Source organism: Calonectris borealis, chromosome 5 (assembly GCF_964195595.1).
Source record: "Calonectris borealis chromosome 5, bCalBor7.hap1.2, whole genome shotgun sequence".
Lineage (NCBI taxonomy): Eukaryota > Metazoa > Chordata > Aves > Procellariiformes > Procellariidae > Calonectris > Calonectris borealis.
This window is the reverse complement of record NC_134316.1, coordinates 11,564,293-11,584,621: the sequence shown is the minus strand read 5'-3', so window position 1 is coordinate 11,584,621 and position 20,329 is coordinate 11,564,293. Positions and strand designations below refer to the sequence as shown.

The window sequence follows — 20,329 nt, the reverse complement described above, 5'->3', positions numbered from 1 at the left end:
CCCAGGCGGGCAGAGCTCAGAAAAAGTAATCCTCACTCCCACCAGCCCCTCTAAATACCATCCATCCAAACATTAAAAAAAAGGCAGAGGTGTTTGTTTTTTTTTTTTTTTTTTGCCGCTCTTCCTACGGGCTGCTGCTTAAATGCATTTAGGCAGAGGTCACTGAAATAGCATTAGAACCACAGATCTATAGTGCAAGCAGGACACTAATGTGTCCGGGTCGGCACATTTCACAGAGGAGATGGTAGCTAGGGCCAAGCATAAAAAGCACCTAGGCAAGCAAGTGAGGGTTAAACTGGCATGATTAGGGTGACAAGAAATTAAACGGGAGACCATGGATTGCATACTGTCTCTCTTTATGACTTGCAAATTAGAATGGAAATTAAAAAGCTTGAACACAGAGATCCCCACACCTCCCAGACACGGACAACTGAGCAAAAGATTGTCTGCAACTGTCTTTCATTAAGTAGTGTCAGGCTTTCCTTCCCCTGACCTTCACCAGTTGTTTACAGGAGGGCTTTCGATCTCCCCTTGGAGAGCAGGGTCACGAAGAGGCAAGGGACCGAGTCAGAGCAGGCCCGAGATCAGCTCTGAGCTGCCAGGCCCAGGCAGCGACAGGAGAGACCTTGCATCAAGTTGTTTTATCCAGCCCTCCCCTACAAGGCAGGTCATGGCTTGCTTAAGCCCCTGCTTTGCTCCGGACTTGTGAGATCCACCCTGTGGCCTGAATTGCCCCAACTGCAGGCAGGGCATGGCCTTACCATGGCAGGGAGCCCCGGTGCTGTGGTGGGAGCTGAAAAAGGGTCCTACAGGGCAGGCTGGACTCCCAGGACCACAGGGGTCCAAGGAAGCACCAGTGCAGTGAGCAGAGGGCAGAGCCCCAGTGTTGTGGGTAAGAGGCACCCAAGCGCAGAGCTGGAAGGAGAACTGCCCGGAGGCAGGACGGAGCCTGCCAGCCCGGCTTATCTCGGGGAGAAGAAATCTGCCTCGGGGGGTAAGGTTGGCCTCTCTTCTCTGTGTGCCCTTTCCAGCCCATCTGGTGCAGACGCATCCCGCCCGCGGAGCCACCGCGGAGCCGGCGTCTTCCCTCTTGCAGCCCTCAGACTGCAGCTGGCCACCGGGAGAGGCCCGGGGGCTTCTCTGGGCGCCCCCCTGGGCCCCAGGGGCGTCCCAGGCGGCCGGTCCGGCCCTGCAGCCTCACCCGGGCACCGCCGGGTCTCCGGGGTGGCCGCATCCCCATCTGCGTGTGAACATGTGCGGGGGGGGGGGGGGGCATGTGTTTGCTTTTCACGACGCTTTCACCGATACGATCGTTATTTTTCTCTGCAGTCTGCAAGGGCTGAAGTTTCCCTTGATGGTCTCAACTGCCCACCCCGCAAATCAATTAAACCCAGCGCCGGCAACCGGGCCTGATCAAAATAAAGGAGAGGCCACACAGCAAACAAACAGACGAACCCCAAACAAACGGCCGCCCCCGCGGCTCCCAGGCCGCCCCCCGCGCAGCCCGGGGTGGGGAGCGCCCGGGAACGCCCCGAAACCTGCAGCGCCTCGCGGGGAAACCAGCTCCCCTTTACCCCGCCCCAGGGAGAGGGACCGGGCCCCGCCGGTGCCCCCCTCCCGGCTTCCCCCGCCGGTGCGCGCTGCCCCGGGGGCTCCCCGGGCGGGACGGGCCGGGGGAAGCCGCTCCCGCGGCGGCGGGGAGGAGGGGGGGGGTCTCCGCGGGGTCCTGCCGAGCGGCGCCCCCGGGGCTTTCCCGCCTCCCCTCCGAGGTTTGGGCTGCCCTCGGGGCCGGCTTTGAAAAGGGGACGTGCCCGCCTCCCCTGGCCGCTCTCCCAGCCCGCTCCGCCATCTCTCTCTTTAAAGAACCACTAATTTATCGTGTTTTCCTAATTACGTTTTATTTAGCTATTCATGAGCTATTTGGTGTTCCCGTGTCTAGGGCTATTCCTGCTCTGCTTTCCTTTCTCTCCCTCCCCCTCTTCCCTCGCTTTGATGTCCTTTTGCATATTATACAAACAAGATCAAAAGCTACTTTTACCACCTCCGCCCACCTCACTCAATATTTGTTACGGGAGAAAGTGTGTTTCGGGTCGAACCGCTGCCTTGTTAGAGGGAGGTACTACCTAGCTGAAACCTGGGAGGGGGAACGGGGAGGGGGGACGCGACACCAAGTACATGAACTTTAAAGTGAGCCCTATTACCACGTTATTTAAAGGTCTGATCGTGTCAGGTATAATACTGAAGAAAAATGTTATGTCGGACAAAATGCTTATATTTTCCTGTGGTATTAATGAGAAGCTTGCCCTGGGCTATTTCCCCATCTCAGAGGGCAGCAGATGCGGAGAGTCCTTGGGGAGTAGATCTTTGAAATTTCATCAGCATTCATGGGTGACCTAGCCTTTTCAAGCACAATGATAGACATGATAAATCATCTTTACAACGAATTCTAATTATCCTTTATATGGCCGGGTTGCCTCTCGAAAAGCAGAAATCTAACACTTTTCCATATTGCTTCCAGATTTCGGTGAGAGTGTCAAAAGTCTTGTGCTGTCCTTCTTCCCCACTGCGGACCGCATTGCGTGACATTAGCTCTAAACCCGTGAGTGTGCAGGAGTCAAACTACTCTATTAAGTTACATGCTTGCCTGTATTGAACTAAATTTAATTCCTTTCCTCTCTTACCCAATGAAATTATGTGGCGCGGTGTAAGATAGGATTAGAAGTATATCATTATAGCAATTAATACTATAATGCCTCCATGATTAGTGTGCTACATTGAATTTCATGGATTTTTGCTCACTGTTGCCTAGATTTCCCTCGGGTCCTCTAGCCCAAACCATTGTATTCTTAGTAAATTAAATGTGAAATCACAGCAATATACTTAATAAATCCAGTATCACCTGTATGGTGTATTAATAAAGGAGTCCACTGCAACCTGTACAGCATCACCTTGCAGCCTGGGATGTGCACACTGGGAAGGCCTTTTCCCTCGAGGAGATGGCAGCTGCCTGCTGTGTCCCTGCTCCCCTGCCCAACCTTCTCTCCGCTTGCAGAGCAGGTCCAAGGGAGCTGGGCTGTGGGAGCCCAGCACCCCTCAGTCCGATGCAGGGCATGGCACGGGGGGGTGGCATGGATTTAGGCTTTTGGCTTCCAGAGGGAATGCCTCGCTGCATGGTTACTTATGGAAGGGAATGCATTGCAATGCAACCCCCACCCTGCCTGGGGACTTGGATGAAATCCCCTGCCCCTTGCTGGCTCCCCTCTGCCCAGGGTGTTCAAGCTTCCCCCACCTCCCCTCGGGGAGGGAGGGGGTCTTTAAAGAGGACCCTGTTTGAAGTGGCCCTGATGGAAATGGGGTTATTTCAGAGGTACAGTAATGGCTGTCTGGTTATCTGCAGCCGGGGCTCTGTGGCAGGGAGATAAGATATTTATTAAGAGACCTGTTTTAATGCTCGGGGATCGCTTTCAGAGGGCCCAAGAAAAATGGACTTTATCTAGTCTATTATTATGTACAGTCACCCTGTTGATGTTTTACTTTAGTTTAGACACCATGAATAAAAGCTAATAACTTTCCCTTCAGCTTGTTTATCGGCAAGACACCTGAGGGCAGTGGGGTGGGGAGATACTTACTTTAATAGGGGTGATTGAAGAGAGAATTTCCAGGATTAGGGTGAGGTTGGGGTTGCACAGGGATCCTCAGTGCCTGACATTCAGGGCATATTTTAGACCCAGACCTTCCTAGGGTCCTTGCCAAGAGCTGGGGAAGAGGGGCAAACTGTGGTGGGGAAGGGAGGCCTGGTGGGCTGGAGGTGCCCTGGGGACAGGGAAGAGCTGGGCTCTCCTTGGCGCCAGACCAGCGCGATGTGAGTCCTTAAACTTGGGTTGGGCTGAAGATGTGGGGCATGGGGACAGATGCCTCAGGCCGTCCACAAAGCAGGCAACAGGCCTCGCTGGCCTGGCCATGTTTGTCTCTGCCCTTGGATCTTTCCAAGCCTCTTTCCCCAATGCATGGGAAATGACATTTGATGCTTTGGGTTCTGGTGATGGGCACTGTTCTACCTCATGCTGAACACCTGGGCTGAGGGCCTGTGTGGGACACACTTTACCTGGGCAGCTGATCTTCATACCACCATTTTGCTTGAATTGTTTTTCCTTCTGCCCTCCCCTTCACCCTCTTCTTCCCAGCCCCTTGGTAATGTAGCACCTTCCAAGCACGGGGATCTTCCGGGGCAGGGGAATGTCCCACCTGTGCAGGGGAGGGTGGTGGAAGACTTTGCATGCAGAGTGGTGCATAGAGAGGCAGGAGGCTAGGATGGAGTTGGTGGGGGGTGAAAGGATGGGTCTGTGCAAGGTGGCAGAGGGGCTCAGTCCCTGCAGACTCCATTCCCAGGTGGATTCAGGGACCAGCTGACACATTGGCACATGTCTGGTCTGAGATCATCTACATCAGGAAGGGAGACAATAAGGAGCCAAACAAATCCTTGCCCCTTTGCTGTAAGCATCTCACCATTCCCTTCCTCCTCTCCTCCAGCCCAGCAGCCCTCCTGTGCCTGCCTGTGACACCTGTATTCCACCTCCCTTGTACAGAGCCACCCATTAACCCACCTCTAACACACAGGCTCATCATTAGCTAGAAGCCCAGAACAGGTGACCTAGTAAATTCAGAGTAAAGAGAAGCTATGGTGTCCTTTTGTGGCCATAGAGACTTAAGACTTGACTTCTCTTCTCTTCTCTTCTCTCCTCTCCTCTCCTCTCCTCTCTTTTCTCTCTTACTTTTCCTTCCTTCCCCTTCCTTCCTTTCTTCTTTCCCTCCTTCCTTCCTTCCTTCCTTCCTTCCTTCCTTCCTTCCTTCCTTCCTTCCTTCCTTCCTTCCTTCCTTCCTTCCATCTCCATCCCTCCTTTCCTCCCTCCCTCCCCGCTTCCCCACAGCACCCATGGCCACGCAGCTCACCCCCGACGTGCCGGCCGCCGGCCGAGGCCAGGCTGCGGGGCAGGACCTCAGCCCTTCCCAGGGCGCAGTTCCGGGTGGGAAGAGCGGGACGGCGGGACCGGCCGCGGCTGCCCCCGCCAGCGGCGCCCCGTGTCCGGGTGGGGCGGCCGGCGCGGAGCCCGCGGGAGGGAGAGGGGGGGGCGCCGTCCCCCGCAGAGCCCGGCTAAACAGATTATTCAGCTCACTTTCACTGCAGGCATTATGAAGCGGGATAATGCTTTTGTCAGGGGGTGAATTATGTGTTTAGCGGAAAGTACACGGGAAGGGATTAACGCTCTGCCCGGAGCCCCCTCCCCCGCTTTGCCGGGGAGCCCGATCCATCCCGCCCGCCCCGACCGGCCGCGCCCCGGCGGAGACCCTCGATGCAAGAGCTCTGCCCCGGCCCCCAGGCGGGGACACGCGCGGGGACACGCGTACGTGGGGGCGGCAGTGGTGCGGCGGAGGGGGGCGGCCGGAGAGGCAGCCTGCAGGGAGAGCTTCCCTTCTCCCCGGGGCAGCCATCAGGGACCTGTTTCTCGGCCCCCTCGATGAGGAGGAGCTCGCTCCCTCTTGCCATCCTCACCCACTGCAAATAAAATTAAGCAGGGGGGGAAAAAGAGGGGGAAGATTTTCAGAGGAGTGAAAGGCCGGATCCCTTCCGGAAAGTGCTTCACTTCTGCTCCCTCAGGCTTTCCTTTTTTTTTTTCCCTTCCCTTTTTTTTTTCTTTTTTCCTTCCTTTCCTCCTTTTTTTTTTTTTTTTTTTTTTGTGCGTGTCTTTTTCCCCTCCTAAACTGACTTCACTGGCAGCTTTTCCCTCCTTGCGCTCACCCCGGAGGAGGAGGAGAAGGAGGAGGGAAAAAAAAAAAAACCACCACCAGCCACTAAACCCACCCAGCAGTGGATGGGGGGAGGCAGGAGGCTCGCAGTGCGGGCTCCTGGCCAGCGGGCGGTGGGAGCCCCCTCGCTCGGCGAGCTGATGGCCGGCGGCGGGGGAGCAGGGCGCTGCCGGCCCCGCGCACCCAGCGCAGCGGCGGCCCCGGCCGCGGCGCTGGCGGGGCACTGAGCGGGGCCCGCACCCGCGCTCGCTCGTCAGGCAAGGTGCGCTGGAGGGGGGATAAAACGGGAGGGAGAGCGGCGGAGAGAGGCAGAGAGAGGCAGCGAGGCTGGTGGGTCTGCCCGGCTGCTGGCTACCTCACCCCGGCGGCGCGCGTCCTGGCAGATGGAGGAGTAACGCACCCGCGTCTGGCTTTTTTCTTTCTTTTTCTTCTTTTTTAAGGGCTGGGAGGTGTTTGCTATTTTATCCTTTTTTTTGTGTGTGAGTGTGTGTGTGTGTGTGTGTGTATACAAATACATCGCCTCCGCTCAGGGAGCTGGATATTTCCAACCCCAAACTATGGCTTTTCAAAAACCGCCCGATGCCTCCAACGCCACGAGGAAAAACCCCAGCCTGCTGGAGATAGGAGCCTTGTGCTTGGACTCGGAGATCATCTTCGGCTTCACCAGCCACCTCCTGCGGAGGAAAGCCAAGGTAAGGAGACCTTGCCCCGGCCCCGGGGGGCTGGGGGCTGGGAGGGGGCCGGGGGGGGGCCGCCTGCTTGCCCTGCCCCGGGCCGGCTCACGGGAAGCGGATGGCAAACTTGGCGGTGCGAAGTTGGCGGCGGCGGTGCCGGGGCGGGTTTCAGCACCACGAACAGTCCTGGCGGCTCCGCGGAGCGACGCGGGGCAGCGCGGAGCGGCACGCGGGGACCGCGCTGTCCGGCCCGCTCCCGGGGCGCTCGCCCGGGCACCGCGGCGCCTTGTGCTCCTCGGCTTCAAATGGGGACCGGGGCCACCGCGTCCCGGTATTTCCAGGAGGTTTTTTTTACTCAGTAAGACAAGGAGGTGGCTCAGCCCAGGAGCGCGGCTCAGATATCAGCCCCAGCGCCGGCCGGGGAGCACACCCCTTTACCCCCCGCCCCGTCCAACCTGAGCCTTGGAGCCGAGGGCGGGTTTTGCAGCCGTTATTCGGGCACATGAAATTTCGGAGCAAGTTCCCGGAGACCTGCAGAGCCCCGAGCAGGCGGGAGAAGGGAGCCGGGGCGCACCGCCCGGGCGCCTGTGTCTGTGCCAGCCCCGCTTCCCCGCCCGCCCCCGAGAGGGGCACACGGCAGCTCCCGGGCAACAGCCCGTGCTCCCCTCGTCTCTCCTCTTCACCTCCCCACCCAAACTTTCCTCGGGCTCCAGGCGACCGGTCCGGGCGGGCGAGGGGCAGCGGCCGCAGTGCCCCGAGGGGCTCTGCCCGCCGTGTGGGGCCGCCTCAGGGCCGTGCCGGGGCGCACGCGGCCCCAGCCCTCCCCCGGGGCGTGCGGCCATTTGGGGGCGACGCTTCAGACACGGGCTCGGGAGAGCCAGGAAAGTTTAAGCGGCCGGGGAAGGTGCCTCTTGAGGGGCTGGATTTTTTTTTCCCCCATATCTATATTTTTCCCCACTCTTTGTGCTCGGCGCTGCTCACATCCCCGCACACCCCACCCCACGGTTCAGTGCCACCAGCACCCACCCGCGCGGTGGCGGGGAAGGAGACAAGGAGCCGCGTTTGGCATCGCCGAGGGAAGCCACCGCTGCCGTCTCCCGCTCCGGCTCCGGGTCCGTCCCGGGTGGGGACCGGGGGCTCCCGTGTGCGGCCCCGCCGCGGCGCCGGCAGGTGGCGCTCTGGTCACAGGGACGGCGGCGGCGGGGCTGCGCCGCGCGGGGCCGCTCGGCAGGGCCGGGCACGTCCGGGCTCGGCCCCTGCCCACCGCGGGGGCAACGGGACCGGGCAGGCGGGGGCGAGTAATGACAGACAGTGGCGCGTATTCCTCTCTCTGGGGAAATAAAACCCTAAGAAAAGAGAAAAGTGCTAAATATACGAGCCGGAGCGGCAGCCAAGTAGACAATTAGCTGCGAACGTTAATTTCTCCATCTGTCAGGTCAATTTTCACATGTCGGAACATCCCACCGCGCCGGCCGAGCGGCTGGGGATTCGGCCCCGTGGCGGGCTGTGCCCCGCGGTACCGCGCATCTGCCCGCGGAGGGGGGGCACCGAACCCCCAACCCACGCAGGAGAGCACCAGCCGCGGGGGTGAAGGGGAGCAGCGGGCCCCTGCCGGTCCCTGAGCCCCGTTTGCAGCTGGTCCGCATCCACGGCGCCCGGTCCGCGCCCGCGGCAGAAGCCGACGCCTGCGTGGCTTTCCTGCCTCCGCGCTCCGCAGCAGGCCCGGCACCCCCACCCTGGCCCGGCACCCCCATCCCGGCCCTTTTTTCCTGACTCCCGAGGACTTGGGTGTTGGAGTGTGAAGGAGGCAACGGCGGCAGTGCCCACGCTTTAGTCACACCGGTTTGGGGCTATCCTGAAGGGTCACTATGAAAAGGCATCTTCCCTCCCAACCCCAAACATCAACCCCAGTCCGCCCTGGCCGAGGCTCCCCCGCCCCGCTTACCCCACCCCACCCGCCCCCGCCCAGCCCCTCCTCCCCTGCCCTCCGAGCACTTTTCCAGCTTTTTTCCGACGTGCTCCCGTGCTCCGGGTCCTTCCCCGTGCCGCCGTGGGGAGCTCACTCCGCCTCCCTCTCCCAACCCAAACTTCACTCCCTTCTCAACATGGGAGGCAACATCACCTAGCGCGGCAGCCCGGACGGCGGGGAACCGGCGAGATCACTGTTGGCACCCCCGACCCCCGCCCCGCCATGGGCGCCGCGGGCCGGCCGCGCCGCCGGGCACCGCGCCGCCCGCACTAGCGGAGCGGGGCGCGGGGCAGGGGCGCATCCCCCGCTATCATGATCGCGGCCGCGGGCAGGAAGGGTCCGGGACTTGAGCCCCGGGCGCCGGGGGTAAGTTGTTGCCACACTCCTCCCAGCGTTTGGGCTTCTTTTTTTTTTTTCCTTATTTCTTTTTTTTTCTTTTTCCTTTTGTGCCCCGCGAGGGGGGTGGGAGCCGCGTTGCTCCGCGATCCGCGGCGCTGAGCTCTGCTCTTTCCGCAGGTGGCGGAGGGGAGCGCGGTGCGGGAGCTCTCCCCGCGGAAGAGGCCGCCGGCCGCCGCCGAGGAGGAGCGCTGCGCCAGCCGCCCGCCGCCCGAGGGAGCGGGGGCCGCCGCGGGGGCCGAGCCGCGGCCGCTGGAGCGGGCGGCGGCCGGGGGCTGGTGCCGGAGCTGCCAGGCCCAGCTGGCCGAGCTGAGGAGGCAGGCGGCGCGGCTGGCCGCCGGCGGCTGCCCGCCCAACGCCCCGCCGGTAAGTGCGCGCAGGCCGGCCGTACAGCGCCGAGCACCGCTGGGCGGTCGCGGGAGGCGGGTATGGGGGGTGCGGGGGCCGCGGGAGCCTGGCCCCCAGCCCGGGCGGGGTCAGGTGTACGTCCCCGCGGATTCGGGAGGAGAGCGTGACGGCAAAGCCGGCGATTTCCAACCCAGGAGAGTTCTTCAGAAGTTCAAGGATTTCCCGTTCAAGGATTTATCAAAAAGCGAAACTGTGCGGCTGGGCGCTCACCCTTCGTTACAGTCACCGGCTGCCAGAAACAGTTAAAAAAATAATAGTGACTTTGGCAAGAGGAGCGGGCGAGCAGACGGGAGGCTGTGCGGGTGCCGTCCGGGACACGCACTCGGTCGAGCTCAGTGCGGCTCCGGGAGCCCCGGTGCCAAACGAGCTCCCCATCCCGCTCTGCAAGAGCTACTCCCCCTGGCCTCTGCCTCCCAGCCCCGGTGACACCGATTCGGGGATGCCGGCTCGGTGCTGCTGCTGGGCTTTGCAGCGCCTTCATCCTTCCTACAGAAGCAGCCGGTGGCTGCGGTTCAGCTCCTCCTTCTGAGCAGCCCATAAAACGCAGCTGAAAAGCACACACTCGTGTTTGTGGCTGGAGGAAAGTTTGAGCAGGATGGTTTTGCTGGGCTTTTGCCGTCTGGGGGCTTGAGTGTACCTCCCTGGCTGATGGGCTTGTTCCTGTCCTCAGTGCCACTGGGGCATTTTCCTCCAGTTTGTGCCTCACGGTGGCCCTTGGAATCTGGTAGTGAATGGAGAAAGTGTGTGAGCGTGGCAGGGGTTTCCTTTAACACATGTGCAGCTTTATTCGTGTGTATTGCAGTTGCCTGCCCATTTTTTCTTTCTGTGTGTGTTTTCTGTATATCAGAGGTCTTTATTATTGTTGTCTCTTTTCCTTTAGTGAGGGCACATGAAACAAAACTTAAAAGGTGATACAGGTGAAAAAATAGAGTCTTGATAGAGTCTTGCCTAGACACCTGAAGAGATCCTAAGGATTAGCTGATGGGGCAAAATGCAAGAGAAGACCCTGAGATTTGATTCCAGGGCACACAAACCGTGTGTTGGGTTTTTGATAACATTTGGAAGTAACGTATTGTTTTCTAAACAATGCTTATCTGGATGTTTGCAAGAATGGGGGGGAGGGTCTGAAGAGGAAGCCAAACCCTACTGACCTTCGTTTTCATTCAAAGAGTTCCTGTATGATCTACAGAATTCCCATTGAATCTAAATATAGTTTTGTTTGGAAGTGCATTGTGGAGCAGCGTCCGAATGCGCAGCGAGGTTTGTATTTTCGGGCCGGATCCAAAGCCCTTTGAAATCAACAGGAGTCTCTCTATTGACTTGCTAGGTTTGGAGCAGGCTCTTATTTCTGTGGTGTAAAAGGTCACGTATCTTATCTCATTGAATTCAGGACTGCTGGACCTTTTGTTTTCTGGGTTGCTGCGAAAGAAGTTTAATTTCCCCTTGTGAAGTGCATGCGATAGGCTGCTTCAGCGAGGAGCACATAAACCCCTGTTCCCGTTGTTGGGGTGGGCCTCTGCCGTAAAGAATAGTGTCCTATCTGGGAGCGGATCTCTGTCATGGGAAAAAAAGCCGCCGGTGCAGGAGAGTCAGGGGTCTTGGCCAGGTGTTCAGGTGAAGAGACCTGTGAGCAAAGGCCTGTTTGTGTGGTCTCTTTCCTGCAAGTCTCAGGGGACTTCCTTGATAAGCACTCGATGATGGGTAAATTAATCCCCCTTTTCTGCAGGGTTTCAAAGCATGCCTAGGAACGTAATAAAATAGCAGTCATCACAGTGTCAGAACCTCGACAGACCTGATCACAGAGTAACAGATACCTGGAGTTTACTTATTGACTAGTATACAGTAGAGTTAGATGTTTAAAGTTTTTAAAAATACGTTTTCTAAGGCTTGTGAGACCTCTAGCCTAACTGCAAGCTCAAAACCCCCACTAATCCTGGTGTAGTGAGCAGCTCCTCAGGAAGGAAGATGCAATAAACAGCCCTACTTACTGCCTTCTGAGTGTGAAGTAGGTTAGCGGGAGATAACAGTCAGGGGTTCGGCTACTCAGCTGCCGCGAATTGGCCTTGCAGTGGGAATCTGATGCAATACGCTGGCAGGTTGAGCACTGTGTAATGTTTGTGCCAGAAAAGCAGCTTGCTTTTTTTTTTTCCCCTTCCTTTCTTGTTTAATTATATAACAAGACATCTGAAAAAGCAGCTCCTCTCCGTAAGAGTTTCATGCCCATACAATAAAAGTGCAAAGAGTTTCTTACAAGCTCTTCTAATGCACTGTCAAACTAAGCAACTACTGGGTGAGTAAACACCAGAAGACTACTGCTTGGAGCATGCTACTCTCAAAGGATTTACCTCCTTTGCCATAATAATTAAGGGATCTTTCAGCACAGATTCAGAAAGATTTCCACACCTGGTTGAAAACCCTTTGGAAAGGTGGGTGGGTGCCTCAGAGATGAAAGAAGGGCTAGTTTCCTGCTGTTGATATCTTTCCTGATGAAAGAGAGAAGGTGTATTCTCATGCGTGGGGCAGCTGACAAGGGATTGAATTCACATTAGAATAAAAAGCCAACCTACTGTTTGCAGTCTGCAGGGATAACAAATCTAATTGCTTGTGAGGGCTATGAGTCATACAGTTTATGTGTTGGTGTCTTTTCAATTAGACGTATTTAAAATATATAAATAATTTAAAGTTTTGGTGCTCAGATGATGTGCATTGATTACAGAATACTGTTAGTTGTTTGTGTCTCTTTAAAGTCCTCCAAATCTCTGTGGACAGCTGATAAAAAGATACACCTCTTTGCTTATGTTAAAACTCTTTAACAGTTCTCCCAAGTACAAGATTTACTGCACCCTACACTTCAATTCCCTTCTCTTTACTGCTGCTGCCTTTACAGTTTGCTGCCACAGTGAGGCCTGTGTGTGAATCAAAGTGTGATTTTCGTCAAGCAAGGATGGAAACGAGAATCTGAAATTATTCCAGATTAGCATTTTGTTTTTGCAGTATCAGCATCAGTTGCTGGGCCACTAGTCCTGAACTAGTGGAGGAGGGGAAAAAAAAAGTGCCTTGGTTTATCCCTAATTAAAAGTTTTGTATGTGCCTTGCAGGCTGCGTCCTTGGGGAGCTGGTAATGGGATACAGGATCTCCTACCTCCAGGGTTCTGGCTGGAGTCGAGAGCAGGTTGTTGTGCCTGGAAGTTGTTCCTGTTGGCAGCTGTGGGGCAATCCATGGGAAATGGTGGTCTCTGTCTCACTCCCAGTTGGCAAATAGCCTTGTCACAAAACCACCACAACAATTACCGCTAATTGGCATCACTGTTGGCAGTTTCGCAGGAGAGGCTGAGAAATGAATGGGGATGTAGATTGAATTAGTAATAATAATACTTAGCACCTAAAATCTTCACAGTGATTCACAAATGCTAATTAATTAATTTGCGTGATGCCCCTGTTCGGTAAACCCAAACGCTGTCATTTCTAAAGAGGTGTATGTCAGAGCGAGGTATATGTCTCTGAAAGGAAGGGGACAGGCAGGACATGAGAGATGTGCTCCTGCAGCTGCATCGCTGGAAGTAAACTGCACTCCCTCTAGCGCAGGCCATAGCCTTAAGGATATACAGCTACTGTAAAATGGTTTTAGCTAATCCCTTATGAGCAGAGGAAGAAGGCTCTTTTGGTATGAGGAACGCACACATTGATACAACTACATCCACAGAAGGGTTTTATACTGGTATAAATATTTTGGTTCTGGAAGAGTAATAATCGTACCCAATTATACTGGAATAAAATAATTTTTTTATCGCTACTGACAGGAGGCTAAGATCAGAGGAATTTCACTTTGGAAGTGATTAGCATTGAGGATTGTGTTTCTCTGAGCCCAGGGATTCAGACACCTCATTTCACCTGTGCCCATCCACCCTCACCCCCGACTCCCCAGTCTGAGCAGTTTGTGTGGTACCTACTGCCAGTGCAGGCGGGGGTCGGAGGCAGTGTTAAGGGGGGCAGCAACATACGTATCGTATGGTAGCTTGAGTTCAGCCAAGTTCTTGCTTCCGAATTTTTGAGAGCTTCTTTTCTCCCCTGTTTTTTTTCCCCTGTTGCATTGTCTGCGGTGTGTGTTACACGAGGCACACCACTGAACGGCTTCCCGGGAGTTTGAGGGACAAAGGAGTGAGTGTGGGCTCTTTACTGCTGGTGGGACGGACAATGCTTTTTCTCCGATACCTAAAAAACCTGAGTATTCTCTATATTCCCAGTTGACTGGGTAAGCTGTGGTTGGGTACAAAGAGGCATGCTGCCAGCCCTGGTCTGCAGAGAGTCTTGGTGACCAGGACAGGTCATGCTTTTGGGTGCTAATGAACCATGAATCACTTGAGGGAGCTAAGCAAGTCCTAGCCCGCCGTGTTACACCAGTTAGAGTTGGAGGAAGCCCGGCTTCTCTGGAAGAAAGGGGAGGATAGCAGTGGCTTTAGACACACTGTTCGCACTGATGTGTCTCAGCTGCACAGATGCCACGCAGTGCTGCTGGATTGAACTCCCACCACACCCACTTCTGATCAAAGCCGTGGTCTCTTGGTACACCTGTATGTGCTGCTGATTGCATCACCTGAAGGGAAGATGAAGAACAAAGTTTTGGGAAGGGCATGCTCTTTCCTGTGGGTTTCTCCTGTATGCTAAATAGCCCCCGCATGTTTCCACGAGTAGCAAAACTAAGGAAGGATGGTTTGGTGGGATGGGTGCTTTGCTCACCTCCTTTGCTCTCCCCATCCTTCTGCATTAATCCCAGCTGTTCCCTCCTTGTCCCCGATGACTTGATAAGAGGCAGCACCTTCTCTGCATCTGCAGCTGCACACATACTGTTTGGTTGACAGTAAGCTAGTACTTGGACATCTGGCTTCTGCCAAACAATAAATAACAGGTGGGTCCTGCCCAACTTCTGAGCCTTCCACCTTAATTTCAGATCATTTGACAGGTTCAAAAGCTATTAAGGAGGGCTGGCAGCAAGGAGGATGGCAAGAAGGGCAACGCAGCAGTTCTCATTGCTTTGGAAAACCAGGCCAAGAGGACAGGCACGGGATTGAGGACTGTGGTCTTGATGCGTGAGGGCCAGGTAGGCTTTGTTATTCCCACCCTGGCCACTCTGGCATGATGACAGCCGGACTAGTAGCAAGGAGAGCTCGCGTGATGCCTGGCTGCAGATGCCTGTCTCCTCACTGCTGTGTGCACTGTTGGGTGCTTCAGGAGCCTGCGCTGCCCACCGAGGAGCCTGGGAGCGAGCTCTGTGTCCTTAGCGTTCTCCTGCAGGCTCATGCTTCCCTGAGAGAGCGAGGGTTTGGAGCATGTGGGGACTTCTCACAATATTTGAGGTGCACGTGGAATAAGTCTAAGCTTTTAGAAGCAACCCCTGACTTTCTGTGGAGTTTTTCTTCCCATGTCCATCATTTTCTGTTAATGTGTCAGCCCTTTCTACTGAGTGGCATGGTCACCTGGAATTTGAGAGGCCCAGTGATGGTTTAGAAACCCTGTGGTGCATCTTGGCTAACTTTGGGTCCTGTGTTACTGAGGGGCTGACTGGTTTTCTTGGGAGGCCTTTCTGCAACTGGATTGATGTGGATAAGGGGAACTGAATGGGAGAACTGTTTTTTACAGATTCCTCTGGAGATGAATCTAGTTTTCAGGGCTCTTTACAAGCACTAAATGCACCTTAAAATGTTCTATATTTAACATTTCGAAAACGCGTAAATGGAAAAGTAATGTCTTTGTTAATAAATATGAAACTACGGGGCATTTTTTTGAGATGTACTTTTAATATTTAATTTTGTGAGAGAGATTCTTGCAGAGACTTGGCTGTGGAGTGCTTCAGGCTATGAGCTCAGATGTGGATTTCAGGTACGTGTGCAGTCTAATAACGGGGTTAGTGACAACACCGTGTCAAATTTGTTGACGTGAGCAGTTCCCTTGTTTCAGCCAGTGCAGTAGTCCCCATGCTGTATGATAGGCCACAGAAACTAATTGTAATGAGTTTGCTTTAGACATTTAGGATTTTCAAGCATGCCCTTTTAAAATACAGGTGAGTGGGATTATCTTGCAGTTCAGATGCCGGAGGCAAGAGACTTTCTCACTGGGGGATCTGAAGTGGGGGAGCGGGGATCGCGCAATTAGCTCAAGGTACTGCAGTCTCCCGGGTAGCTGACGGTAATTAGTATTGCTCCGGCTCTTTCTGTAGCTAATTCCTTCAGCACCCTGCCCTATTAGGGAAAAGGGAGGAAACACATAAACCATTTCAAAATCCCAGGGGGTGGAAAAGAGCATCTGTTCCTAACATCTGAGGTTACTTTGAACCTGTTGAAATATGTAGTAGCTGCTTTATTGTTTTTGCCAAGAGTTTCCACCTACAGTGATCCCAACCTCTGACTTGTTAACAGCGAGGTTGTAGGAGGCTGTAGTCATCCTCCTCTCCCCGGGCCCACAGCAGCTGATAGTGGCTGCTGCTCTGGACCTGGCACCGCAGGGTATTGGAGCGGGGATGGCTGAAACCACCAAGAGATTTTTCTTTCCCAAGACCAGGATTGCCTACCATTGCTGCATGGGTCTCCTGCTGCTTGGGTACCCTGCGATAACTGCACTCTGTGGGTCTGAATCCTTTTTCCCACAGTGAGGATGCTGATGGAAAGAAGAGCCAGTTTGTCCCTGGGTTTTCATCTGGCTGATGAACATTTTCTCATGAGAAGTGAGAGGAGATTTTGCTTCACCCTGGCTAGAGGAGGAGAATCTGTCTGGAAATGTGTGCGTGTCTTATGGAAGACTTTTCCATGACGATGCTCTTGTCTTTCTCAAAATTGGATTACCTTCCGGAACTAGATCTATTTGGATATTGCTCACATTGAGTGTGGCAGACAGCTGTCCATTTGGGAGTCTTGTATCCTCATTTTTTTAATTTACTGGAAATCCATGGAATTTGGTTTGCCTGGATTTGTCTCCCTGTTCTCTGACTTCAGACCTGCAGCTCTGTGGAATAACTATTTTGTACTTACGTGTCCAGTATATCCCCAAATGGAAGGCATCTTCAGGAAGGCGGGAGTCTTGTCTCCGCCGCTGGCTGTGCTCGTGATCAGGAACAGGCTGATTTCTTTTACAAGTGTCTACTAATTTTTTATAGTCTTTCAGATGAGTGGCTAATGGGAGAACACTTGAGCCTTACTTTCAGGAGAATCATGCCTCCTGCTGCCTTTGTTAACAGGAGGAACTGTGTCCCGTTTAGACACGGGGCAGAGATGCAAGACCTGAATTTAATCCCTAGATCTTTCACTGACTTTGTGAATCTGGACAAGCTGCTTAATATCCACGTGCTTAATTTCTCCTTTGCCCAGCAGAGAGAAAATGTTTCCCTCTTTTGTCCATTTCCAGTAAATTTTTTTGTTGTTGTTGTGGAGAGTTTCTCTCTTGCTATTGGCTTGTATGGATGGCATCGAGCATCACTGACTGCTGTTCTTAGTAGGGCTGACTGCTCCTGTAATATGCATAATAAGGAAAAATATATAACACCACAGGGACACAGAAACCAGTGGAGTCTGACTGGCAAATGAACTTTCAGGTTGGGTGTCTCTGTGTTGGGGGTAGGGGAGAGGGTTCTGGGGCTGGGGTCTCTGCTACGGAAAATACAGAAAACAAAGCCAGGGACTTCAGATAACCATGAAGATAGTAACAGATAGTCCTGAAAATCTGCCAGCTCACCAGGAGGGGAGTGGTGAGGTTGTGTAAGGGGATTGAAGGTGCTGTGGTGTACGTCCAGGCAAAGGGGAGCTTGCTTAAGTAGCAGGTATCGGATCAGCTCAGGGAGCGTGGATTAGAGCTGTACCAATGCTATCTAACAGGGGTTTATCTGCATCTGTGCCTCCCTGTGATGAAACTAGAAAGCTGCCTTGTGGAAATGTGGTGTGGCCTCATAGTAAACCGGGAACTCTTTAGTTGCTTCAGTCCCTCATACTGCTGTTGAAGTTTATGCCAAAGTGTGTTACTTATTAGTTTTTCATTAAAAAAAAATTATTTTTAAATGGAAAAAAGGAAAATTTTGTAGAGGAACCCAAGAACAAAGCTTCAAATGATTATTCCAAGAAAGGGGGGTGGTGGGGATGTGTCGCTTTGCAGGAGTAACGCATTCTTCTCTAGGATAAGTTAAAGTGAATATAAACTTTTGGCGTATAGTTCTTTGGACTGACTTCTTTGCTTTGAAGCTGCATGAGCTTTTAAGACGTAGCTGGCAGATGTTCATTTTCATGTTGGAGAAAGAATGTTTAACTGGTATAAATATACCACCTATTTTAAATATATCCACCTATTTTAGGCAGCATAATGCCATTGTTGCATGTTTGTTTTATCACTAAGAGTCTGACTGTTTTATGTATCACCATAACATACAGTGAATCAGCGAAATCTCAGCCCTTGCTCACAAAAAAAGGCTTAGGTGCGCACAGTTATCCTTCTTTCTGAGTCAAACCTTAAAATCAGTCTTTGATCAGCGTTCCTGGAGCTTGGCAGGCTGCTCGGAGTTTCGGCTGGGGCTGGGCCGGTGTTACCATACATCAATACCTGTGCGGAATTGATTGGAACACCGGACGGCTGTGGGAAAATGATCAATTTTCATTTAGCTTTTAGCAAATCTTCCTCTAACTTTGCTGAGGGATTTTACACAGCTTGGTGAATGTGATGGGAAGCCTTCTGTAAAAAACTGAAATGTGATACTTCTGGCTAGGCAGGGCATTGACTGGCTTTCGGCATTAACTGGCTTTCGGCATTAACTGTGAAAGCGAAGCATTAGTCCTAGTTCTCACAGCATTCAAAAGATTATGTTTAAGTTTGTTTCCTGTTTTACCACAACATACTTGTGTTACGGCATGGTTTGTGTCGCTGTCAGTGTGTATATATTGATCGGTGCTGATTATACTGTAAACGGGCAGTGTTTGGCATTGTGTTTTAAGTCATTTGGGAAGTTAGATGTACTCAGTTTGCATTGTGCTCTTTTTTTTTTTTAATTGCCTTCTGTTGTTCTCACTGTATTGTGTGTTGTGGCATGTATTTACTCCTTTTGGCATTGTTGCTATTCTCCTGGACCTCAGAGAACAGCACTCTCCTACAGCTTTGCCTGTAGCTTTATCAAGTAAAATTTTTTTGCAGGGGTTGCCTGCTGCTTTTGCATCTTATGTAGCTCCTGAGCAGGTCAGAGGTGGTGGCTATGCCCAGGGTACATCACGCAGCCCTCAGCTGAGGTACTGCTGAGGTACTGCTCAGGAGATGAGCCTGCTGGGGTGGTTGAGATCAATGGCACTATGCTGGACCGGTGGCATACGTCCGATTCCTGTCCCAAAACAGGGCAGCAGGAGCTGTTGCCATCCCCAGACTGCGAGCTGTCTCCAGGTTCTCTCTGGGATGTGGCAGTCTTAACAGCTGTCAGAAAACACAAAGACAAGTGGCTTGTACGATAAAGAAATCTGGCCATCCTTGTTTCAATTGCTTTACTACTTTTGGGTCATCTGTAGAGGCTCTCTGTACTGCTTGGTGTGGAGTGACGAAAGCATTCAGCTCTTTCCTTGGTAGCTGGGTCCTCTTTGAAGGCCTCTGGACAAAACATGCCGGTGTCGTGACAGACCCTCTCTTTAACACCAAATTGTCTAGTGTGGAGTGTAAAACCAACTGCTTGTATCTACTGCCCAACTGCAGCCAGGCTGTAGCGACCAAGGGCACAGTTCCCAGGAGGGTTCGGTGGCCAAGAGCCAAACCTTATAAACGTGCTCTGTGCTTCATCTGTGGAGTGCTTGGTAGATGGTTGTGTGGAGGTGGCTCCAGAAGCCAAGACCACTTTCAGGCCTGGGTGACTAGTCACCAGCCCAGACTGGGAGCGTCCCACAAGGCCTGTTTCATGCAAGTAAATGATTTTCAGCTGCAATAAATAGAAAAAGTTGGACAGATCTGGCCTCTGTTCAGCAGGTGAAGCTTGACGAATGATGCCAGAGCACCTGACATCCGAATGATTTAAAGAAGGGTAGGGAGATAGTTGAGTGAGCTAATCCCTGGCAGTCAGGGCAAGGAGGATTTTGCTTCCCATGTGGCGATTATGCTTAGGACAAGAGTAAAGAGCATGCCAGCCTCTGCCAGCGTTGGTCTGTGTGTTGCGTTGAAAGAGCAGCAGAGTTGTGTTAGTGTTTTGGTCTGGATTTAGTAAAAGTGATCGCTGAGCATTTGAAAAAAGGGATGTTTGGCTGACTTGGGTGTTACTTGAGAAACATTAGCCATGTTGTGATGACGCATCAGTTTTGTGTTGAACACGCGTACATGTGTTTGTTTCTATAGGGACCTGGCTGCTCCACTTGTGAGAAGGAGCGCTCCAGTAACAGAGAGGACACGGAGTTCGACCTTTGATGAGGATGTCACACAATCCCCACGTGCATGCCCTAATGCTGCGTGTGTCGTGAGGAAGAGAGGTGTTCCCATACCGCTGCCTGGCCCTGGGCCATCTGGTCCCAAGGAAACAGTCATTAGTGATGAGAAACAAATTTGCTCTACAAAATTTGGCCTTTGAAGGATGGAGGCGAGGCACAAGTGTCTTTGCCACTGTCCTTTCTGGGCAATGCTGGTGCTCCTTTTCTGGTAGGTGGGCAGAAGAAGAAAGGTCTGGTTTGTCCCAAATACCACTTTTAGAAGAAGTGCCTTAGCCTTAATATGAACTACAGGTGCTGCAGAGCTTTTGTAAGCTATCTTGAAAACTATGCTGTGGGTGAAACACAGGCCAGGATTTGGCCTGTAACTATTTTGCCTTTAGCTTGTAATTAAATATAAAGTTAAACCCAGAATCTCGAGTTAAAATGTTCAGGTGTTAGTGTAGCTTGTATAACTGTGAATGCAGAAGTGAGCTATTTTGCTGTCTTTCTCTGAAGATTTTGTTGCAAAAAAAAGGCAAGTACATTTGACATTCCTCCAACAAGCTCGCACAAGGGTAATTTTGTGTGGATGATTGAGTGGCATGGAAACACTGTAAGATACTGTCCTTTTGTGGGTTTTGTAAAGAGGAGATACAGTTGAAGTAATTTATAGT

General features: G+C 53.0%; 1 protein-coding gene across 1 annotated transcript in view; it reads left to right on the top strand.

The window, feature by feature from the left end:
• Positions 1-5,320: 5,320 nt before the first annotated feature.
• Positions 5,321-20,329, top strand: part of KIF26A (kinesin family member 26A) — a 110,543-nt gene continuing 95,534 nt past the window's right edge. The window contains exons 1-2 of the mRNA XM_075150954.1: positions 5,321-6,497; positions 8,965-9,210. Coding sequence (XP_075007055.1) covers positions 6,363-6,497; positions 8,965-9,210 — 381 coding nt within the window. The 5' untranslated portion in view covers positions 5,321-6,362. The remainder of the gene's footprint in view (positions 6,498-8,964; positions 9,211-20,329) is intronic.